The sequence below is a fragment of the Bacillus rossius genome, chromosome 6, assembly GCF_032445375.1.
Source record: "Bacillus rossius redtenbacheri isolate Brsri chromosome 6, Brsri_v3, whole genome shotgun sequence".
In the NCBI taxonomy this organism is placed as follows: domain Eukaryota; kingdom Metazoa; phylum Arthropoda; class Insecta; order Phasmatodea; family Bacillidae; genus Bacillus; species Bacillus rossius.
Window position 1 is genome coordinate 52361382 of NC_086334.1, and position 23841 is coordinate 52385222.

At 40.2% G+C, this 23841-nt stretch overlaps 1 protein-coding gene across 1 annotated transcript in view; it reads left to right on the plus strand.

Annotated features, from left to right (window-relative positions):
- The window catches only part of LOC134533439 (LHFPL tetraspan subfamily member 6 protein-like), a 202087-nt gene extending 198569 nt beyond the window's left edge, over nt 1-3518 (plus strand). Inside the window, exon 5 of the mRNA XM_063370962.1 lies at nt 407-3518. Within this exon, the coding sequence (XP_063227032.1) occupies nt 407-525 (119 nt within the window). The 3' untranslated portion in view covers nt 526-3518. The remainder of the gene's footprint in view (nt 1-406) is intronic.
- Nucleotides 3519-23841: the final 20323 nt, after the last annotated feature.

Consider the following 23841-nt stretch of genomic DNA (forward strand, 5'->3'; position numbering starts at 1 on the left):
TTCGTCGAGTAATCTGGCGGTATAGTAGCTTTATCACGCGCTGAGGTTACAGTTACTTCGGTTGAATAAGCCACTAAATCTCACTGTTAAAAGAGAGAACTTCTAGACCAGAATATTGGAAATAAAAATTTACTGACACGGCCTCTTAAGTCGAAATAATACGAGGGCTATTCGTAAAGTTAGCTCCATTGGTCATTTTAAAAACAATAAACCCGTGAGTAAAAGGTTTTATTGACAGGTAAAGTTTACAAAATATCTACTACACATTTTCATATAATCGCCAATCAGTTCAAACACTTTTCGTAATGTTGCGCCAGTTTGAAGTATGCCAGGCCTCTGAATTAGAGTTTGTGTATTATAGGGGCAGACTAGCAGATTATGTGTGACCATATGCGACTGTTGGCAGGAACGTGCGAATACTCGTGGTCGCTGTACCTGCTGGGCAGCGCGGTGGGACTTCTGCTGCTGTGCTTCTCGCTCAGCTTCTGTGCTTCGCGCGTCAAGCACGGGTCCTTCCGCATATGAGTGTACAGCGCCGGCATGATCTCCAGCGTGTAGCTCGCCCCATGCCGGCCCCGCAGCGCTTCGCCGGGCCCGAGGCCACAGGACCGCGCCTGGACTCGGCCGACTGCACCCGATCTCAGCCGACCACACCCGGACTCGGCCGAGTGCGCTCGACTTCACTCGACCGCATCCGGACTCGGCCGAGTGCGCTCGACTTCACCCGACCGCATCCGGACTCGGCCGACTGCGCCCGACTTCACCCGACCGCATCCGGACTCGGCCGACTGCGCCCGACTTCACCCGACCGCATCCGGACTCGGCCGACTGCGCCCGACTTCACCCGACCGCATCCGGACTCGGCCGACTGCGCCCGACTTCACCCGACCGCATCCGGACTCGGCCGACTGCGCCCGACTTCACCCGACCGCTTCCGGACTCGGCCGACTGCGCCCGACTTCACCCGACCGCATCCGGACTCGGCCGACTGCGCCCGACTTCACCCGACCGCTTCCGGACTCGGCCGACTGCGCCCGACTTCACCCGACCGCATCCGGACTCGGCCGACTGCGCCCGACTTCACCCGACCGCATCCGGACTCGGCCGACTGCGCCCGACTTCACCCGACCGCATCCGGACTCGGCCGACTGCGCCCGACTTCACCCGACCGCATCCGGACTCGGCCGACTGCGCCCGACTTCACCCGACCGCTTCCGGACTCGGCCGAACCTGCTCGACCTTGGCCAATGATGCCCGACCTCGGCCGACCCCAGCCGCCCTCGGTCGAGCGACCGAACATAATGGCGCAGGTCTGCCAACTGATCTGCGAGCGAGCAGAGAAGACACATTCCCCGGCGCTTGGCCAGTGACAACGTTAAAACCATTTGGCCACATGCAGGAAAATTCCGTTATATGCTTGGGAAGTCCTGTGACTTCACTGAAAAATCTAATTTGAAACGAACTTAACATGTGACTAATACTGTGTTTCATTCATGTGTCGGCTGGCTGAATCTTTTTCCATGTTGGCAGCATTTGACTCAGCAGTTAACCACATTGAGCTATCATTAAAACACTTGCACCTATGTAATTTTATTACGGACAAAGGTACATAACTGTACAAACCAGTTATGTTGAGTGTGGGTAGTTCTATTATCCTCGCAAAGTATTTTCCAAGAATTGAATAATTGTTGGAATGTAAAGGATAGGACATTAAAATACATCAGCGATATAACTTTACTAAAATAACTGTTTTAAAATATTAGTTTTCGAAAGTAAATCTTTAGTAATCAAAATTTAATAAATAGGAACTACATTATTACATTTATATAAAATTATATGAGGAATTTTATCGATTTTAATTTAACTGTATGATAAAATTTCAAACCAATAAAATTGTATGCCGATCCATTTTAAATCCACATTGTTTAGTAACAATAATATCTGACAATACATTCCGCAATCCTTAGCCAATTATGTACTGCATTATCTTTTACAAAAAAAAACTGTTTTAGAATTTGAGACATCTGTCTTTCAACCTGAAATTTGTGTTCCTCGCTTTAAAAGTAGCATTGATAATAATACTATAAGTATGCTTCTGGAGGTAACAGATATTAAATTTAATAAGTTTCAGTGAAATTGGTGCCTGCCTAAAATTAACTGCTATAGCATTTGGCCTATATGCTTATGTTTTTAACACTGTATATTTTGCCAAACAGTGTGCCTGCTTTTCAAGTGTTTTCATAATACTTGCCTACAATATGGATAAGAAGTGTTGGATTTTCGGTGTCAGAATATGTGCCAAATAAGGTAATGTGTAGTTGTCTATTAACAGTGATGCACAATCTGACATGATTTTTAAATTTGACATAAAGTTTATTATTTGCTTTAAATAATTAATTTTGGATTAGGCTTATATTTTGGTCACAATATAACAAATTATTTTATGTAGCATAGTTGAAGTAATTTCTCTTCTGTTTGTTACAATAATTGTAATCATTTTTTCCTCAATCTTTTATTTTTTTTAATATTGTGATTAAAATCAACAAATACAATTTCCAATATAGCTCTTAAATTTTATTTTTCACGTTTTTGATTAGTAAATATTTTAAAATTAAGATTAAAAAATTAGTTTAGCTTTTGTATTTTAATGTAATGAAGTCAACTATAAATGTTAATGACAAAATATTTAATTTATGACCACCTACAATCATGTATATGCTTTATTTATTGTATACTTAGTACCTATTTAAAATATGCGTAATAGAAACAAGTTAAAATTTAAAGAAATAAATTAAGATTATTATTTCAGTTCTTGTGTCTTAAAATTTTCAAAATCTCTAATACTGTATCTTTATTTTTTCCCTCGAACTTTCAGGAAGAAATCTGTTAATTAGCGATTATGGGTTTAGTAAACCCCCAAAAAAATGTTATTTTTTTGTTTATTAGTGTTTTCATAGGGTTTATGTTTTGGATAGATTTGCATCTACGTCAATGTATGCAAAGAATTAAGTGTATTTTATGTGGATGTTATTCCTTATCAAACATATTTAAATAAGCTCTTCAAATGCTTTTCTCTGACGAAATAGTGTGTTAAGTGATTTTAAAAATGTGATTAGTTTCATAGGAATATTTAAATAATTTTAGTCGAAAAATCTAGGCCTTCATACGACTTTTAAACAAAGTAGTTTAAAAATAATAACTAAACAGTTGTATTATTGCAAAATAGTTAATTTATGTGATTGATAGAGCGTTTCTGTATTGTTAAAGTTAATATTTATTAAAAATAAAGTAAAAATTTAATTTATATACTTAGTCACTATAAAAGGTGTTATTATAGTAGCATTGAGTTATGAGAACTGTAAAATTATTTTGTGTTTGTTAGCCTTTATTCAAGAAATAATTTGCATATTAAATTCGAAAAATAAAAATAAGCATGATATTGGAAGCCTTGTTAGAAAACTCGTACTTTATATACAAAATAGTTAGCTTATTGAATAAATAAATAGTTTTATATAAGTGAATTTTTCTTTTATTTAATCTGGTTCTTAATATATATGCTAGCAACAGTTCGTAATCAATAGTCAATAACCGCTGCAAGGTAATCTACACTAATTTAGTTGGTTTTTATGGTAACCATCGGACTGGAATTGCTGGGCAATTAGCTGGCCAAATGCTGTTAAATATAAGGTCATCTTAATGTAAGTAAATTATATTATTTAATACCATGTAAATTGCATCTATCTACAATCGATATGCCTCCAAAAACCAACACAGTACACACGATATAATGAATAAAAAAACAAACAAAAATTATCCACCATGTAATAGTTTGTCAAGATTGATATTACAAAATATTTTATGTGACAGAATATAATGGTGTAGTGCCCAATAAAAACAAAGACGTCTTTTTTCTGTCAGCACATAAAATGTTTTGTTAGGACGTATATTGACAAAATATTTTTTTTTTCAATAAATACTTTTCACGATAAAGAAAAAAAAATACTGTACATTATTAATCGTGTGGAGTCACTCTAGTATTTTTTTGAACGCCGATTTACATGAACAGATTAAAACTGCGGTGTAGCTCTTAAAATATTTTTCTCATATTTGAGTAATAGATATGAATTCTATTTCCGCATGGTAAGGATGTGTCCTTTACCGTTGTAGCTTTGATAAAAATAATATACTTAAATGCATATAAATTTAAAGACAGAATTAGACAGAATAGTCGTGAAAGGATATCCGAATTCTTTTAACGCTTGCATAACATGCTGCATTAAGAAATAACTACTTCCTCGGCAGTAATTTTTTTTTTTGCAAATTTTTTACACTCTATATTCAAGACATTTTCATAACATTTTCTACGTTATAGTTGCTATTTTAACAGTAAAATAGGAACATTAAAGGGTAAGACAGCAGTTCGCTGCCAAAGCAACAGACTGTTGTTACGTTCTTATACCAAAAGGCAGAGCCACAAACCTCTCAAAGGCACAATGATGCACAAAAGGACGTGAGTGACTCGTCCTTTAACGAAAGGCTGCAACGGCGATTCTGCAAGGATGCTTGAATCTATTCCGGAGGCCAAAGAAAAAGGTTGGACATTCTTTTAGATGACCTTTACAAGAAGGATCAGGTTAAAGGGTTCTTTAAGTAGGTCCTTGAAATCACCTTAACCCTAGCTGATTGCTCTAGAAATCCCTTTCAACTCTCCACACCACGTGAACGTGCCAACAGATGCCTGTTGAGGGCCAGGCAGTTGGGAGAGGCTGCTGCTCACCTCCTCGGCGTGCCTGAATGCCTCCTCGGCGTGACTGAATGCCTCCTCGGCGTGCCTGAATGCCTCCTCGGCGTGCCTGAATGCCTCCTCGGCGTGCCTGAATGCCTCCTCGGCGTGCCTGAATGCCTCCACGGCGTGCCTGAATGCCTCCACGGCGTGCCTGAATGCCTCCTCGGTGTGCCTGAATGCATCCTCGGCGTGCCTGAATGCCTCCTCGGCGTGCCTGAATGCCTCCTCGGCGTGCCTGAATGCCTCCTCGGCGTGCCTGAATGCCTCCTCGGCGTGCCTGAATGTCTCCACGACGTGCCTGAATGCCTCCTCGGCGTGCCTGAATGCCTCCTCGGCGTGCCTGAATGCCTCGACGGCGTGCCTGAATGCCTCCTCGGCGTGCCTGAATGCCTCCACGACGTGCCTGAATGCCTCCTCGGCGTGCCTGAATTCCTCCTCGGCATGCCTGAATGCCTCCTCGGCGTGCCTGAATGCCTCCTCGGCGTGCCTGAATGCCTCTCGGCGTGCCTGAATGCCTCCTCGGCGTGCCTGAATGCCTCCTCGGCGTTCCTGAATGCCTCCTCGGCGTGCCTGAATACCTCCTCGGCGTGCCTGAATACCTCCTCGGCGTGCCTGAATGCCTCCACGGCGTGCCTGCCGTGTTAGACGTCTTGCCTGCCCGTGCCTTGCCGCGGTGATCCAGAATCTCACGGCGTGTGAATGGAGCGGCGCGCCGTGGTCTCTGGGTTTCCCTGGAACACGCGAGATCAGCCCGTGCTCCGCTACGGGAGGTCTATGACAGACTCCGATACAAGCTCCCAACAAGACCGCTGTCCGAGCTCGTACTCAAACAGCTCTGAACGTTCCTATCGAATAATCCATTGCATGGGACTTTATTCACAGCTGCTGCAATACTACTTCATAGAATATATCCTGTTTTTTTATTGTAATAATTAATAGGCATATATGTTTATGAAATCAAATGAATATTAAAATTTACTTTGGCACGAGAACTTCATATTTAAGACAGATAACATAAATCGGTACCTTGAAACACATCGACGTTTTTTGTCACTAGGAGTCTGGTTTGCTCATATTTCCATGGTTGTGGGAAGCCACCTACAGAACATCGCGCAACCACAAGAACCGAAACTTGCAGGAATACAGCCAGCGGACAGCCAGCCGGCTGTTATGGAAGCTACCGTGAAACCTCTCGCGAAAACTTGCATCATGGCTCATTCTCGCCCGCTATGTTTTGTTATTGCATTTTTTATGACATTGATCTGTTTTAAGGGCAATGTTTACGGATTTACCACTTAAGGGCCCCGTCTGCCCGGGCACACACACGGTGCGCAGATCTTCAGGCAAAACAACGCAATTTCAAAACTACTCAAGATATCCGAGTGAAGCTTGCTTACGAAAAGCATTTAAGAGTTCGCTGATGGCCGAAAAGTACTTTTAATTGTGTATTATGTTTTGAAACTGTATTTCTAGAAGAGTTAAAATGGCTAAAACACATGTTTTCAGAGTGATTATTAGGGGTAAAACAACCGGTACAGATTCTTAAAACCACTTAAGGGACTCGCATTACACCTTTATCTTCATTTCTCCGCAATATAATGTTACGGTCACCGCTCAAATTTCACAGTTATCCTGTGACGACGAGAAGACTGCGCACCAGTTCAGAGCCTTGCGCTTAGAGGCTATACCGCGATAGAAGCACCAGCGAGCGTCGCGCTAATCATCCCGCATCACTAACACATATACACCTCTAAGGCGGAAGCTCTTCAAAGTACTTTTAGTCGCAAATTTCGTTTCCAGATATGATTGCTGTTTGTAAAATATCAGGGAAAATTTTACTGTGTGGACGTAATTGCACCGTGGTCAGTTCCTTCAGTACATTTAAGCGGAATTTGTAACTCTGTTTCAGTTTTCCTGAATAAAGCTGGAACGCAGCAAACATCGCGAAATGATATGTTGTCTAAAAGCATGTGCGTTAATGTTAGAATTATTAGAACATTGACTTTGATGGCGTAAGTTAGACAGTCAGGTAAAACTTAAAGGTAGAGGCAAGCATATTTGCCGTAAAACACCAAAATGCATAACAAAGCGCAAATTGTAGCGTTACTCACTTTAAGTCCCTAATTTTGTAAATAAAAAATATAGAATTATCTTTAAAAAACTTTAGTTTAGGCTTTTAGTTAAAAACAGTAATTATACACCTAGTACTAGTTCAATAACTTTAATTTGTTTGTATGTGTGTTTTTTTAAGTAAAGATAATTGAAGTAGTTTAATACCCTACAGACATGGCTTAAGGCCATGAAAGACACATCACACGGAAACATTTAAGTAGAATTACTATGGATGTATAACATTGCATATGATTTTGTATTCATATTAATAGCATTGAAATAATTAGACTGTATTATAAGGTAAAATTTGAATATTAAATTATGTTGGCACTATAAATAAACTTCAACCTCACAATCGTGCAAATATTTTTTTTCGCCACTGCTTAAAATTTATGTTGGTTTAGTAGTTCCAGTGGCAACATGTCTTGTTTTGATGATTGAGTAATTTTATATACTTATTATCGCACTCTATCTTAAAAATAAAAAATAATAATGAAACTTGTAAAAATATAAAACCATAGAATCTAGGCTCTATAAATTAAACTTAAAAAATTTTAGCTGTGCTTTTCTATTCCATATATACTCGTATAACTTTCTTGTAAACAAAAATCATTAAAAATGAATATTGAATGTTTTAGTTGCAGTTTTTTGTTTAGTTTACTTTCACCAATTTGTGTATTATTATTATTTTTATCGTACACATTTAAGTGTCACACCACGAATTGTTAAAGTGTTTTATCAACGTTATTGTGCTTGATATAGAGGTAATTTATGTTTTTAATTTAAATGACGTTAAAAACGAAATCAACTATTTTTAACAACGAAATTTTATTTTCTATAAAACAATAAAAATCTACTCTTTACTTGTGGGGTGTATCTCCTACGAGAATAACATTTGACCGTAGTAGTTGGAAATAGGGGGTTCAAGCACAGGCGGAGGAGCCAGGAGCCCGCCATCTTGGATGACGTCATCGGCGGCCATCTTGGATGACGTCATCGGCGGCCATCTTGGATGACGTCATCATGACCTTTGACCTTGACCTTGTCAATCTATGCTAATCTATGCTAATCTATGCCAATCTATGCCAATCCGTATGCTAATCTATGCTAATCCATGCCAATCTATGCTAATCTATGCTAATCCATGCTAATCTGTATGCCAATCCATGCTAATCCATCCGCCATTTTGTATTTCTAGAAATTTCCACCAACTTTGAATCGTGACGTCACTGTTGCACTTTGTGTCACGGACGCCATCTTGGATTTGAATTTTTTTTTTCGAACTTTGAAATTCGATGTAAACATCAACCGCCATCTTGTTTTCGTCTGCTGGTGGCCGCCATCTTGTTTTCGTCTGCTGGTGGCCGCCATCTTGTTTCGTCTGCTGCAGGCCGCCATCTTGTTTCCGTCTGCTGGAGGCAGCCATCTTGCGACGTCATATAGTTCTGTTGGTCGCCACCAGATAGCAGCAGGGATTATTTTATTTTTTTTCTTTAACTAAAATAATTTCAGTGACGAGGCTGGGATTCGATCCATGGGACGTGAAAACGTCCAGGATGTCGTGGTTACGAGGCGGACACCTTGACCACTAGACCACGAGACCAATTGGGATATGGTGGAATAAATAATCTATATATGCCACGTACTGACGTCAAGTTTTATGATAAAAGGGGGGAGGGTGTCTTTGCCTTCCCAAATGCATGAAATTCAAATTATTATTATACCATCGCCATCTTTAATTCCAGCACAGACTACCAGATGGCGCCAAATTCAAATATTAGTTAGGGAGTCGGCAGGCAGGTGTCGCATGCCGCCATCTTGGTTCTCAAGTTGGCTGGTAGATGTCGCTAGTATCGCGCGCCAAATTCAAAAATTAGTTACCAGAGGCGCCGCCATCTTGGTTCTCAAGTTGGCTGGTAGATGTCGCTAGTATCGCGCGCCAAATTCAAAAATTAGTTGCCAGAGGCGTCGCCATCTTGGTTCTCAAGTTGGCTGGTAGATGGCGCCACCGTCGCCATATTTTAGTTCATACAATCGATACCAGATGACGCCACCATCGCCATCTTTAGTTCCTAGTGTTGCTACCAGAGTGTGCCACCGTCGCCATCTTTAATTCCTAAAGTTACCGCCGGAGCGCGCCACCATCGCCATCTTTAATTCATAAAGTCGCTACCGGATGGCACCACTGTCGGCCATCTTTAATTCAAGGTATTGTCGCCGGATGGTGCCAAGTTTGAATTTAAAAACCTACAAGTGTTATGCAATGTGTAACCAGTCGAGATAAGTTTGGAACCTGTAGCCATATTATTATTATTATTTATTAATGTATGTTTATTAAATATGATAGAGTATTTATAAAATATTGGTGTTGTGTAGAGTCTCTCTCTCTTCTCGTAGTGGCGGAAGACATCTCGAAGGTAGTGTTAGAATTTATGTATTAAAGCAATCACTCTAGCTGAGGAGACTAATAACTTATAGTTACAATTCAATAATAGCGGCAATTAAATGTTTTGAAAGTAAAGCAAACAACGTAAATGTTAAACACATATTTATTTAAATCTTATTACAAACAGCAAGGGGTAAGAACAATTGATGATTTAAAAGAAGTAAATAACGAGTAATAAAATCACATAATATTCACACACTACACATCATAGTGACAAAGGCAACATTAACTCGAGACCCAATTATACATAGTAGTATGGGTGGTCGAATAGCCAGAATTTAAGTAGCTGAACATTACAATGAGCGCAATGGAATTTGCCATACAGTTTTATACATTTATCCAGGCGGTTTCCATACGTCTTTAAAAGTTTGGACTACCACTTTAGTGGAGCGATGCTGTGAGACCCCAGAACTCGCTCGAAATATCCTGCACAACACATTCCAAAAACATGACGTAGCCTATGGTTGACGGTACAAACACCCTGAGTGGCTCTGCGTGTTTCCTCCTGCCCGAACACGCGCTGCTGTGAAAGCCTCTTCCCAAGCACAGACGTCACTCCCGCAGCAGACAAAACAGGCGTATGCTACAGGAGCTAGAACAATTGAATAACCAAATATATTTAGACTACCCAACTACATAAATGACATGAGATAATTCCTGTGCGATAATCGTACTTTAAATGTTGTAATGTATGTATAAACATTAATCATTCCGAAGTACTTGAAAAAAAAAAAATGTAAGTGAGGTGTTATTCACCTTTAGCGCTTCTCGATTTCTGTATCCGCTACCCACGAATTAAATTGAGACGGGAAACCCCACCATTTCACAAAAGACCAGCCATTTCTTCGTTTGAGAACTTTCTCCACCAAATATGTGTCCGGATACATCGTAGGCTGGATATCTTCAGCATAGAAGCCACCACGAATAGGCTTGTGGTCCAAGTCTTCGAGGTAGTAGGTCCTTGGTTCAGATTCACGAACATGTGTCACACGGAAAAGTTCAGAACTCCAATTCGTCGTGAAACCTTTCTCAAAGACACCTTTCTGCTTGGAGATTCTCACAATGTCACCAACATTAGCTTTATGCTTGCGTGTATCTTTCTTCTTCGTGTTGGTGAATACAGTCCCAAGCAGACGATCATCCTTTACATCTTTAGGCTTCATTTTCGTGGTAGAATGCACTGTGGAATTATATTCACTTATAAGTTTCGACAAAAGTTCCAACCAAAAACACCTCAAAGTCTTTTACAAACATAATATTTATTACTCAATTTCTATCCTACTACAGAATCACTTGCGAAAGCCAGCAATCGTATAAACAATTAGCCCTGCATAGACGTGCAACGACTACTTCTTAGCTCCAAATGGCTCCAAATGCTCCAAAACGGCCTTCAAATGCTCCAACAGCTCCTTAACACAGCTCCAAATGGCTCCAAATGCTCCAAATGGCTCCAAATGCTCCAAAACGGCTTTCAAATGCTCCAACAGCTCCTTAACACAGCTCCAAATGGCTCCAAATGCTCCAAATGGCTCCAACAGCTCCAAAAGGCTCCAAATGCCTGACAGCTCCAAATGCTCCAAATGGCTCCAAATGCTCCAAATGGCTCCAACAGCTCCAAAAGGCTCCAAATGCTCCAAAAGGCTCCAATTGTTCCAAGAGCTCCATCTTCAGTTGGTTCCAACTGATTCCAATTACTTTTCTTATCGAACTTGGCATGATTACTAACATGTCTTTATTAGTATACATTTTGACTGGCAGTGGTAACGTATTTTGCACCTTTAAGTTATAAGTTTTATTTAGAAATCAGATTTCGATAAATGGTAGATACCATTTGGAAAGAAAATATATTAATATATCTTCAAGTTTATACACATACATTTAATTTAAGCCATTATTGTATGTAGCCAGCTTCCCTCAGTTCTTTGAGTATGAAGGATATTTCTTTAAAGTTCGAATAGTTTCCTGCACAAAGCGATCCATGTAGTAGTCGTAGCCTGTCAACCAATATGTTAGGATCTTCCCATGAGGTATAATCAAACTCTTCTGCTGCGTTCATCATCCTTGCATGTTTATAATAAATATTATCTCTGGTGTCTATCGTTTTAACACCAACCTCAAGGTCACTTTCGTCATCGCGCCAGTGATTATCACAAGCTTGATCAGGATAATTTATTTTATTACGACGTTTCCATCGTTTTGGTCTCAAACCACCATCACAGTCTTCACTCTTGCATGCTTTTGGTGCTTCAGCACAATACTCAATCATGTCAGCCTTAGATGTGTCAGCACAGTCTTCGTTCACGTCAGCTTCTGATGTGTCACCACAGTCTTCAATCATGTCAGCCACAGTTTCAGCTCGACTGCCAATGTACTGTCAGGTCTTAGATAATGGACGACACAATCTACCTTGTTGCAGGATGTCTCGATGATGTCCGGAGCCTCCTCGTCACAATCACTGGTCCAGTGATGACCAAAGTTACAGACCTCTAGTTGAAGTAACCATCCTCGGTGACGTAGTGCACACGGCAGAATCCTGGCGTTACTTCCGCATACTTTGCAGTTGGATCGAACAGCATTTGCTTGAATTTGTAGCAGCTCTATACCCACACGACTATGTGTTGACTGCTGTGTCTAGGGTGTTGACCTCAATTTATACCGCTAGGACCCCCCTCCAGTCCAGTCACGTGTACCGTTGCTTCCGTTGTTGACCCCCGCCTTGCTGGCAGCCTCCAACATTCGAACGAGGTGATCAACCATCCAAGCCCTAAGCATGCTCGCATTGTGTCTTGAGATCGGACCTGGACACCCAAGTTACGTAGAGTATAATATACTCTGAAATACATAATAAAAAGAAAATTGATATAAATAACATTATAATTTGCTTAATAGTTCCAGAAGTAATTAACACACTGCTTGACCAGTGACAGGTGTAACTAAATATTAAATATATTTTATTTTCCATTACCTTTCGTGGAATTTATTAATCATTCACTCTACGAAAAACATCTCAAGACAATATACCTGACCATCGAATTAAATACAGTACCGCTATGCCTTACATGAAAGTCTAATTAGTCGATAACCTATAAATCGTTCATGTACAAAGCCACACATACAGGCCAATTTTCTATGGACCATGAGACCGAGTCATGACAATATCAGACGTATAGGCTAGTCATTTCAGGACCGCAGGACCTTCTTCGTCTTTAGATAATTGCAGTCATTTAGACCATCATGAAATTTTTATACATACTAAAGGACCAAGCGACCTTGAAAAATATTTTAGTAACACCAAGAGGTTTTGAACTAGTAAATATTCAGTCACTACATATTTTACTACGCGCAATCAACAAAACGGAAGCACCATCAACAAAAAGGAAGCACATTTTGGAAGCACAATCAATAAAGAGAGCAGATTTGGAAGCACCATCAATAAAAAGGAAGCACTTTTGGAAACACCATCAACAAAAAGGAAGCACATTTTGGAAGCACCATCAACATAAAAGCAGCACATTTTGGAAGCACAATCAATAAAGGCAACACATTTGGAAGCACCATCAACAAAAAGGAAGCACATTTTGGAAGCACCATCAAAAAGGAAGCACATTTTGGAAGCACAATAAAAAAAGGCAGCACATTTTGGAAGCACCATCAAAAAGGCAGCACATTTTGGAAGCACAATCAAAAAAGGCAGCACATTTTGGAAGCACAATCAATAAAGGCAGCACATTTGGAAGCACCATCAACAAAAAGGAAGCACATTTTGGAAGCACAATCAAAAAAGGCAGCACATTTGGAAGCACCATCAAAAAAGGAAGCACATTTTGGAAGCACCATCAAAAAGGCAGCACATTTTGGAAGCACAATCAAAAAAGGAAGCACATTTTGGAAGTACCATAAAAAAGGCAGCACATTTGGGAAGCACAATCAAAAAAGGCAGCACATTTGGAAGCACCATCGACAAAAGAAGGTAGCACATTTTGGAAGCACCATCAAAAAGGCAGCACATTTGGTAACACAAGTTACGAGAACTAAGTCTTAGTTAGAAATCAGAATGCAAGAAATAAAAACATTAAATTTTTACTTTTATATTTAATTTATTTCTTAAGATTATACAAATAGAAGTAAAATAAGTCATTATTGTATGTAGCCAGCTTTCCTCAGTTCTTCGAGTATGAAGGATATTTCTTTTATGCACGAATAGTTTCCTGCACAAAGTGAGCCATGTAGAAGTCTTAGCCGGTCAACCAATAAGTTTGGATCTTTCCACGATGTGTAATCAATCTCTTCTTCCACCATCTCACTTGCTTGTTTATTATAAATACTTTTAATATCACAATCGTCCCAGTGATCATAATAAGCGTTATCAGATTTATTTATTATAACACGTCGTTTCCATCGTTTCGGTCTCAGGACACCGTTACATTCTTCGATCTTGTCAGCTTTAGGTGCTTCATCACAGTCTATGCTTTTGTCAACAGCCTCAGAGTCACTGTTACAATCACTGTAGAAGACATCCTCTTCACCCAGATTACCATATGAATTCGATATCGATGATGTCGAAGTGCCATTATCGTCTTCATGCTTCCTTTTTAGGAGTCCATCATCATTTTTACAAAGTAAGAAAGATCTACTTGAATTCGGCTGGAATGTATTCTCACTTTTCACGTTATCGATTCTTCCATTGTCTTCATTCTTCCATAAATCATCATCGTCCTTCAATTTAAGTTCTTCGTCGAGATCGGAAGAGCCACGAACATAATCTCTCTCAAGACAAGGAAAATTATTGTCGTAATGCACATCACTATTCCTTAGTCTAGTAGATCCATCGTTGTACTCTGGCTTGTACGCAGGCTTAACGTTACAAGTTCTGTCATGTCTTTTTAAGCTCTCTCTCCGAGTAAACGACTTGTTACATCGAACGCAACTTATCATATTGCGTAGTGGATTTTTAACACAGTCATTCTTCTGGTGTTGTCTTCCATTCTTTCTCAAGATAAATTCTTTGCTGCAAAACTTACACCTGTGTCCTTTCGATACAGCGACAGACACCGAATCAGGATTCATATTAGTTACTCTGACTAATGTTAGATACAAACAGACAGTTTACCAATTGGAACCATTACTTAAATATAATTTTTAAAATATTTCTTAAGCGAGAGTTAAGTTATCTCATGCAAAGGTACTTGCTGAAAGTAGTTCTGCTTTTCAACAACAGATGACACCACGTATTGCTTGCAGGTAAATATTATTTCTTTTTTTCATGCGGGATGCAGGATTCTCACTAACGATCGCAATAGAGGGATGGCTTCGCTAGACTCCAAGGAGAAGGTAGTTTGTTCTTCCAGTTAGTGTTTCTCAGATTTCTCAGGGTATAGGTATTATTATTTGACTGAATAATGATTTTTTTTTAAATTCCACCTAATAAAAATAAAATAGAAGCACTCAGAGAAAACCGTCAGGGAGGATGTCGTTTATGAACATCATAAATTACCAATTTTTTTAAAAAAAGTCCAAAATTAATCCTGCTTAAGCAAAGAGTTCACAAGCCCGCTTGTGAACTCTTTGCTTAAGCAACATGAGAGTTCTAGCACAAGCCCGCTTGTGAACTCTTTGCTTAAGCAACATGAGAGTTCTAGCACAAGCGGGCTTGTGAACTCTTTGCTTAAGCAACATGAGAGTTCTAGCACAAGCCCGCTTGTGAACTCTTTGCTTAAGCAACATGAGAGTTCTAGCACAAGCGGGCTTGGGAACTCTTTGCTTAAGCAGGATTAATTTTGGACTTTTTTAAAAAAAATTGGTAATTTATGATGTTCATAAACGACATCCTCCCTGACGGTTTTCTCTGAGTGCTTCTATTTTATTTTTATTAGGTGGAATTTAAAAAAAAATCATTATTCAGTCAAATAATAATACCTATACCCTGAGAAATCTGAGAAACACTAACTGGAAGAACAAACTACCTTCTCCTTGGAGTCTAGCGAAGCCATCCCTCTATTGCGATCGTTAGTGAGAATCCTGCATCCCGCATGAAAAAAAGAAATAATATTTACCTGCAAGCAATACGTGGTGTCATCTGTTGTTGAAAAGCAGAACTACTTTCAGCAAGTACCTTTGCATGAGATAACTTAACTCTCGCTTAAGAAATATTTTAAAAATTATATTTAAGTAATGGTTCCAATTGGTAAACTGTCTGTTTGTATCTAACATTAGTCAGAGTAACTAATATGAATCCTGATTCGGTGTCTGTCGCTGTATCGAAAGGACACAGGTGTAAGTTTTGCAGCAAAGAATTTATCTTGAGAAAGAATGGAAGACAACACCAGAAGAATGACTGTGTTAAAAATCCACTACGCAATATGATAAGTTGCGTTCGATGTAACAAGTCGTTTACTCGGAGAGAGAGCTTAAAAAGACATGACAGAACTTGTAACGTTAAGCCTGCGTACAAGCCAGAGTACAACGATGGATCTACTAGACTAAGGAATAGTGATGTGCATTACGACAATAATTTTCCTTGTCTTGAGAGAGATTATGTTCGTGGCTCTTCCGATCTCGACGAAGAACTTAAATTGAAGGACGATGATGATTTATGGAAGAATGAAGACAATGGAAGAATCGATAACGTGAAAAGTGAGAATACATTCCAGCCGAATTCAAGTAGATCTTTCTTACTTTGTAAAAATGATGATGGACTCCTAAAAAGGAAGCATGAAGACGATAATGGCACTTCGACATCATCGATATCGAATTCATATGGTAATCTGGGTGAAGAGGATGTCTTCTACAGTGATTGTAACAGTGACTCTGAGGCTGTTGACAAAAGCATAGACTGTGATGAAGCACCTAAAGCTGACAAGATCGAAGAATGTAACGGTGTCCTGAGACCGAAACGATGGAAACGACGTGTTATAATAAATAAATCTGATAACGCTTATTATGATCACTGGGACGATTGTGATATTAAAAGTATTTATAATAAACAAGCAAGTGAGATGGTGGAAGAAGAGATTGATTACACATCGTGGAAAGATCCAAACTTATTGGTTGACCGGCTAAGACTTCTACATGGCTCACTTTGTGCAGGAAACTATTCGTGCATAAAAGAAATATCCTTCATACTCGAAGAACTGAGGAAAGCTGGCTACATACAATAATGACTTATTTTACTTCTATTTGTATAATCTTAAGAAATAAATTAAATATAAAAGTAAAAATTTAATGTTTTTATTTCTTGCATTCTGATTTCTAACTAAGACTTAGTTCTCGTAACTTGTGTTACCAAATGTGCTGCCTTTTTGATGGTGCTTCCAAAATGTGCTACCTTCTTTTGTTGATGGTGCTTCCAAATGTGCTGCCTTTTTTGATTGTGCTTCCCAAATGTGCTGCCTTTTTTATGGTACTTCCAAAATGTGCTTCCTTTTTTGATTGTGCTTCCAAAATGTGCTGCCTTTTTGATGGTGCTTCCAAAATGTGCTTCCTTTTTTGATGGTGCTTCCAAATGTGCTGCCTTTTTTGATTGTGCTTCCAAAATGTGCTTCCTTTTTGTTGATGGTGCTTCCAAATGTGCTGCCTTTATTGATTGTGCTTCCAAAATGTGCTGCCTTTTTTGATTGTGCTTCCAAAATGTGCTGCCTTTTTGATGGTGCTTCCAAAATGTGCTGCCTTTTTTTATTGTGCTTCCAAAATGTGCTTCCTTTTTGATGGTGCTTCCAAAATGTGCTTCCTTTTTGTTGATGGTGCTTCCAAATGTGTTGCCTTTATTGATTGTGCTTCCAAAATGTGCTGCTTTTATGTTGATGGTGCTTCCAAAATGTGCTTCCTTTTTGTTGATGGTGTTTCCAAAAGTGCTTCCTTTTTATTGATGGTGCTTCCAAATCTGCTCTCTTTATTGATTGTGCTTCCAAAATGTGCTTCCTTTTTGTTGATGGTGCTTCCGTTTTGTTGATTGCGCGTAGTAAAATATGTAGTGACTGAATATTTACTAGTTCAAAACCTCTTGGTGTTACTAAAATATTTTTCAAGGTCGCTTGGTCCTTTAGTATGTATAAAAATTTCATGATGGTCTAAATGACTGCAATTATCTAAAGACGAAGAAGGTCCTGCGGTCCTGAAATGACTAGCCTATACGTCTGATATTGTCATGACTCGGTCTCATGGTCCATAGAAAATTGGCCTGTATGTGTGGCTTTGTACATGAACGATTTATAGGTTATCGACTAATTAGACTTTCATGTAAGGCATAGCGGTACTGTATTTAATTCGATGGTCAGGTATATTGTCTTGAGATGTTTTTCGTAGAGTGAATGATTAATAAATTCCACGAAAGGTAATGGAAAATAAAATATATTTAATATTTAGTTACACCTGTCACTGGTCAAGCAGTGTGTTAATTACTTCTGGAACTATTAAGCAAATTATAATGTTATTTATATCAATTTTCTTTTTATTATGTATTTCAGAGTATATTATACTCTACGTAACTTGGGTGTCCAGGTCCGATCTCAAGACACAATGCGAGCATGCTTAGGGCTTGGATGGTTGATCACCTCGTTCGAATGTTGGAGGCTGCCAGCAAGGCGGGGGTCAACAACGGAAGCAACGGTACACGTGACTGGACTGGAGGGGGGTCCTAGCGGTATAAATTGAGGTCAACACCCTAGACACAGCAGTCAACACATAGTCGTGTGGGTATAGAGCTGCTACAAATTCAAGCAAATGCTGTTCGATCCAACTGCAAAGTATGCGGAAGTAACGCCAGGATTCTGCCGTGTGCACTACGTCACCGAGGATGGTTACTTCAACTAGAGGTCTGTAACTTTGGTCATCACTGGACCAGTGATTGTGACGAGGAGGCTCCGGACATCATCGAGACATCCTGCAACAAGGTAGATTGTGTCGTCCATTATCTAAGACCTGACAGTACATTGGCAGTCGAGCTGAAACTGTGGCTGACATGATTGAAGACTGTGGTGACACATCAGAAGCTGACGTGAACGAAGACTGTGCTGACACATCTAAGGCTGACATGATTGAGTATTGTGCTGAAGCACCAAAAGCATGCAAGAGTGAAGACTGTGATGGTGGTTTGAGACCAAAACGATGGAAACGTCGTAATAAAATAAATTATCCTGATCAAGCTTGTGATAATCACTGGCGCGATGACGAAAGTGACCTTGAGGTTGGTGTTAAAACGATAGACACCAGAGATAATATTTATTATAAACATGCAAGGATGATGAACGCAGCAGAAGAGTTTGATTATACCTCATGGGAAGATCCTAACATATTGGTTGACAGGCTACGACTACTACATGGATCGCTTTGTGCAGGAAACTATTCGAACTTTAAAGAAATATCCTTCATACTCAAAGAACTGAGGGAAGCTGGCTACATACAATAATGGCTTAAATTAAATGTATGTGTATAAACTTGAAGATATATTAATATATTTTCTTTCCAAATGGTATCTACCATTTATCGAAATCTGATTTCTAAATAAAACTTATAACTTAAAGGTGCAAAATACGTTACCACTGCCAGTCAAAATGTATACTAATAAAGACATGTTAGTAATCATGCCAAGTTCGATAAGAAAAGTAATTGGAATCAGTTGGAACCAACTGAAGATGGAGCTCTTGGAACAATTGGAGCCTTTTGGAGCATTTGGAGCCTTTTGGAGCTGTTGGAGCCATTTGGAGCATTTGGAGCCATTTGGAGCATTTGGAGCTGTCAGGCATTTGGAGCCTTTTGGAGCTGTTGGAGCCATTTGGAGCATTTGGAGCCATTTGGAGCTGTGTTAAGGAGCTGTTGGAGCATTTGAAGGCCGTTTTGGAGCATTTGGAGCCATTTGGAGCATTTGGAGCCATTTGGAGCTGTGTTAAGGAGCTGTTGGAGCATTTGAAGGCCGTTTTGGAGCATTTGGAGCCATTTGGAGCTAAGAAGTAGTCGTTGCACGTCTATGCAGGGCTAATTGTTTATACGATTGCTGGCTTTCGCAAGTGATTCTGTAGTAGGATAGAAATTGAGTAATAAATATTATGTTTGTAAAAGACTTTGAGGTGTTTTTGGTTGGATCTTTTGTCGAAACTTATAAGTGAATATAATTCCACAGTGCATTCTACCACGAAAATGAAGCCTAAAGATGTAAAGGATGATCGTCTGCTTGGGACTGTATTCACCAACACGAAGAAGAAAGATACACGCAAGCATAAAGCTAATGTTGGTGACATTGTGAGAATCTCCAAGCAGAAAGGTGTCTTTGAGAAAGGTTTCACGACGAATTGGAGTTCTGAACTTTTCCGTGTGACACATGTTCGTGAATCGGAACCAAGGACCTACTACCTCGAAGACTTGGACCACAAGCCTATTCGTGGTGGCTTCTATGCTGAAGATATCGAGCCTACGATGCATCCGGACACATATTTGGTGGAGAAAGTTCTCAAACGAAGAAATGGCTGGTCTTTTGTGAAATGGTGGGGTTTCCCGTCTCAATTTAATTCGTGGGTAGCGGATACAGAAATCGAGAAGCGCTAAAGGTGAATAACACCTCACTTACATTTTTTTTTTCAAGTACTTCGGAATGATTAATGTTTATACATACATTACAACATTTAAAGTACGATTATCGCACAGGAATTATCTCATGTCATTTATGTAGTTGGGTAGTCTAAATATATTTGGTTATTCAATTGTTCTAGCTCCTGTAGCATACGCCTGTTTTGTCTGCTGCGGGAGTGACGTCTGTGCTTGGGAAGAGGCTTTCACAGCAGCGCGTGTTCGGGCAGGAGGAAACACACAGAGCCACTCAGGGTGTTTGTGCCGTCAACCATAGGCTACGTCATGTTTTTGGAATGTGTTGTGCAGGATATTTCGAGCGAGTTCTGGAGTCACCGTAACTGCCACCCAGTGGTGTGGGGGGCTCTGACGACATCTCCATGCTAACGTGGTAGTCTGCTTCTAACCACGCTCCTATCATCATGGCTTCCACCAGTGTTTACGTGGAGAGTGCTTGCGATTGTAATTTAAACAGTGTTACGATGGACGATGTTCGGGAATTTGTAATGGAGGTAGTACGTCACTACATAGGTATGGACTTTAATGATATACATTACCACCTTACATCCTCCACCCTCAACATTCTCGCTGAGTTCCCTGAGGAAGAGGAATTTATTACCTATTTATATCAGGCTGTTATGACCTGCATCGAGGCCACAAAGGAAGCGCAAGAGGCGAACGAAGATGTGGATGAAGGAACGGATAGTGGCTTGGGGGATAGTGATGAAGACGAATTGTAAATTTGTGTGTACTACGACACCAAAGGTTGTTACAACCAGTCTGACATTCAGCATCCTAGAGACAACATCAGCACTGCAGCCTTGCAGTCATACCTGTAGAACTAGCATCAGCCTTGCAGAGCTAGCACAGCTTCACACATCAGTTATCGTGAGTACTGGCAAAAAAATGTCATTATTTCTTTGCAACATTCAGTGCCTCACATCACAAAAGGGGTATGTGGTTAAGCAACTTGCAGCAATGTTCATCGAGGATGGTGATGTATTGAGGACCTATGAATACATATTCAAACCACCATGTGACTGGTCCGAACTAGACAGGCTGTCGCAAAGCGAGAATCGTAAACTGACTTATGAAGTGCATGGACTCTCGTGGAACGAAGGTGAAGTGAGCTTTGACCAAATCTCATCAGTGTTATGTGACATCGTCAACCCTGAAGAAGGAGATGTAGTATACGTCCTAGGAGACAAACAGAAAAGTATCTTTAGTGAACTGTGCAGTGCCAACATTGTTGATTTACATAATGAAAGAAACTGTCCTAGCTTCAACAAACTTTTAAAGACTTATGGAAACCGCCGGATAAATGTATAAAACTGTATGGCAAATTCCATTGCGCCCATTGTAATGTTCAGCTACTTAAATTCTGGCTATTCGACCACCCATACTACTATGTATAATTGGGTCTCGAGTTAATGTTGCCTTTGTCACTATGATGTGTAGTGTGTGAATATTATGTGATTTTATTACTCGTTATTTACTTCTTTTAAATCATCGATTGTTCTTACCCCTTGCTGTTTGTAATAAGATTTAAATAAATATGTGTTTAACATTTACGTTGTTTGCTTTAATTTCAAAAACATTTAATTGCCGCTATTATTGAATTGTAACTATAAGTTATTAGTCTCCTCAGCTAGAGTGATTGCTTTAATACATAAATTCTAACACTACCTTCGAGATGTCTTCCACCACTACGAGAAGAAGAGAGAGTCTCTACACAACACCAATATTTTATAAATACTCTATCATATTTAATAAACATACATTATTAATTAATAATAATATGGCTACAGGTTCCAAACTTATCCCGACTTGTCTAGACTGACTACATAACACTTGGCGCCATCCGGCAGTAAATTTAAGAATTAAAGATGGCGACGGTGGCGCGCTCCGGCGGTAACTTTAAGAATTAAAGATGGCGACGGTGGCGCGCTCCGGCGGTAACTTTAAGAATTAAAGATGGCGACGGTGGCACACGATGGCGACGGTGGCACACTCTGGTAGCAACACTAGGAACTAAAGATGGCGATGGTGGCGTCATCTGGTATCGATTGTATGAACTAAAATATGGCGACGGTGGCGACATCTACCAGCCAACTTGAGAACCAAGATGGCGGCGCCTCTGGCAACTAATTTTTGAATTTGGCGCGCGATACTAGCGACATCTACCAGCCAACTTGAGAACCAAGATGGCGGCGCCTCTGGCAACTAATTTTTGAATTTGGCGCGCGATACTAGCGACATCTACCAGCCAACTTGAGAACCAAGATGGCGGCGCCTCTGGTAACTAATTTTTGAATTTGGCGCGCGATACTAGCGACATCTACCAGCCAACTTGAGAACCAAGATGGCGGCGCCTCTGGTAACTAATTTTTGAATTTAGTGCCATCTGGTAGTCTGTGCTGGAATTAAAGATGGCGGCTGTATAATAATTTTAATTTAAAATGTGGGGCCTTAGGTATGCATTAAGGAAGGCAAAAACACCCTCCTCCCCCATTTATCATAAACTTGCCGTCAGTACGTAGCATATATAGATTATTTATTCCACCATATCCCAATTGGTCTCGTGGTCTAGTGGTCAAGGTGTCCGCCTCGTAACCACGACATCCTGGACGTTTTCACGTCCCATGGATCGAATCCCAGCCTCGGCACTGAAAATATTTTAGTTAAAATAAAATAATCCCTGCTGCTATCTGGTGGCGACCAACAGAACTATATGACGTCACAAGATGGCTGCCTCCAGCAGACGAAAACAAGATGGCGGCCACCAGCAGACGAAAACAAGATGGCGGCCACCAGCAGACGAAACAAGATGGCGGCTGATGATTACATCGAATTTCAAAAGTTCGAAAAAAAAAAATTCTAATCCAAGATGGCGGCCGTGACGAAAAGTGCAACGGTGACGTCACGATTCGAAGTTGGTGGAAATTTCTAGAAATATAAAATGGCGGATGGATTAGTATGGATTAGCATATGGATTAGCATGGATTAACATATGGATTAGCATAGATTGGCATACGAATTGGCATAGATTGGCATAGATTAGCATAGATTGGCATAGATTGGCATAGATTAGCGTAGATTGGCATAGATTAGCATAGATTAGCAAGGTCAAAGGTCAAGGTCAAAGGTCATGATGACGTCATCCAAGATGGCCGCCGATGACGTCATCCAAGATGGCCGCCGATGACGTCATCCAAGATGGCGGGCTCCTGGCTCCTCCGCCTGTGCTTGAACCCCCTATTTCCAACTACTGACCGTGACCGAAGGGGGAAATCAAGCATTTAGTGCAACAGCTTTGGAGAAATTCAATACCTTGATTGCGTTAACAAAATAGATATTTACGTTTTAATTCGCCATTATTTAGCGACTATCAATTTCCCTAGACTTAAATCATGTTCAAAATATTCTGTTGTTTTGGAGCTAAAGTACAAAATAATTATACTCGCTGAAAGAAAATACGTTCTAAGACTTATTTTAATTTTATTAAAAAAAATTATCGCTGACAGAAAAAGTTCCTGAAGTTTCACACCAATAATGATAAGTTAAAATAACAATTCACTCTCGAGTAAGGCACATTTCTAGCATTCATAAAACTTGGCAATATTTCCGCGCGGTCCTGAACTGTAGACTTCGTTTCGCCAGTTTGTTCGCGGCTCTAATTACTTCCCAGTTCCACCACCAGGCGCGCCTCGAGATGAATGCGTGGGAACTTCCTTTGAATGCCGAGTCCCTCGCAGACCGTTATGCCCTGGGTCTCGACCCTTATTGCACCTCGCGCGATGTGACCCGCCCTCTCGAATAAAAAAAGAGCCACCTCCCGTCTCAATTCCAGGCTGAAAAACCTTCCACCCCCTTCTCCTCCTCCTCTCTCTCTCTCTCTTTCTCCGCCCTGCAGATGTTACCAAACTTTCCTGTCGTATTT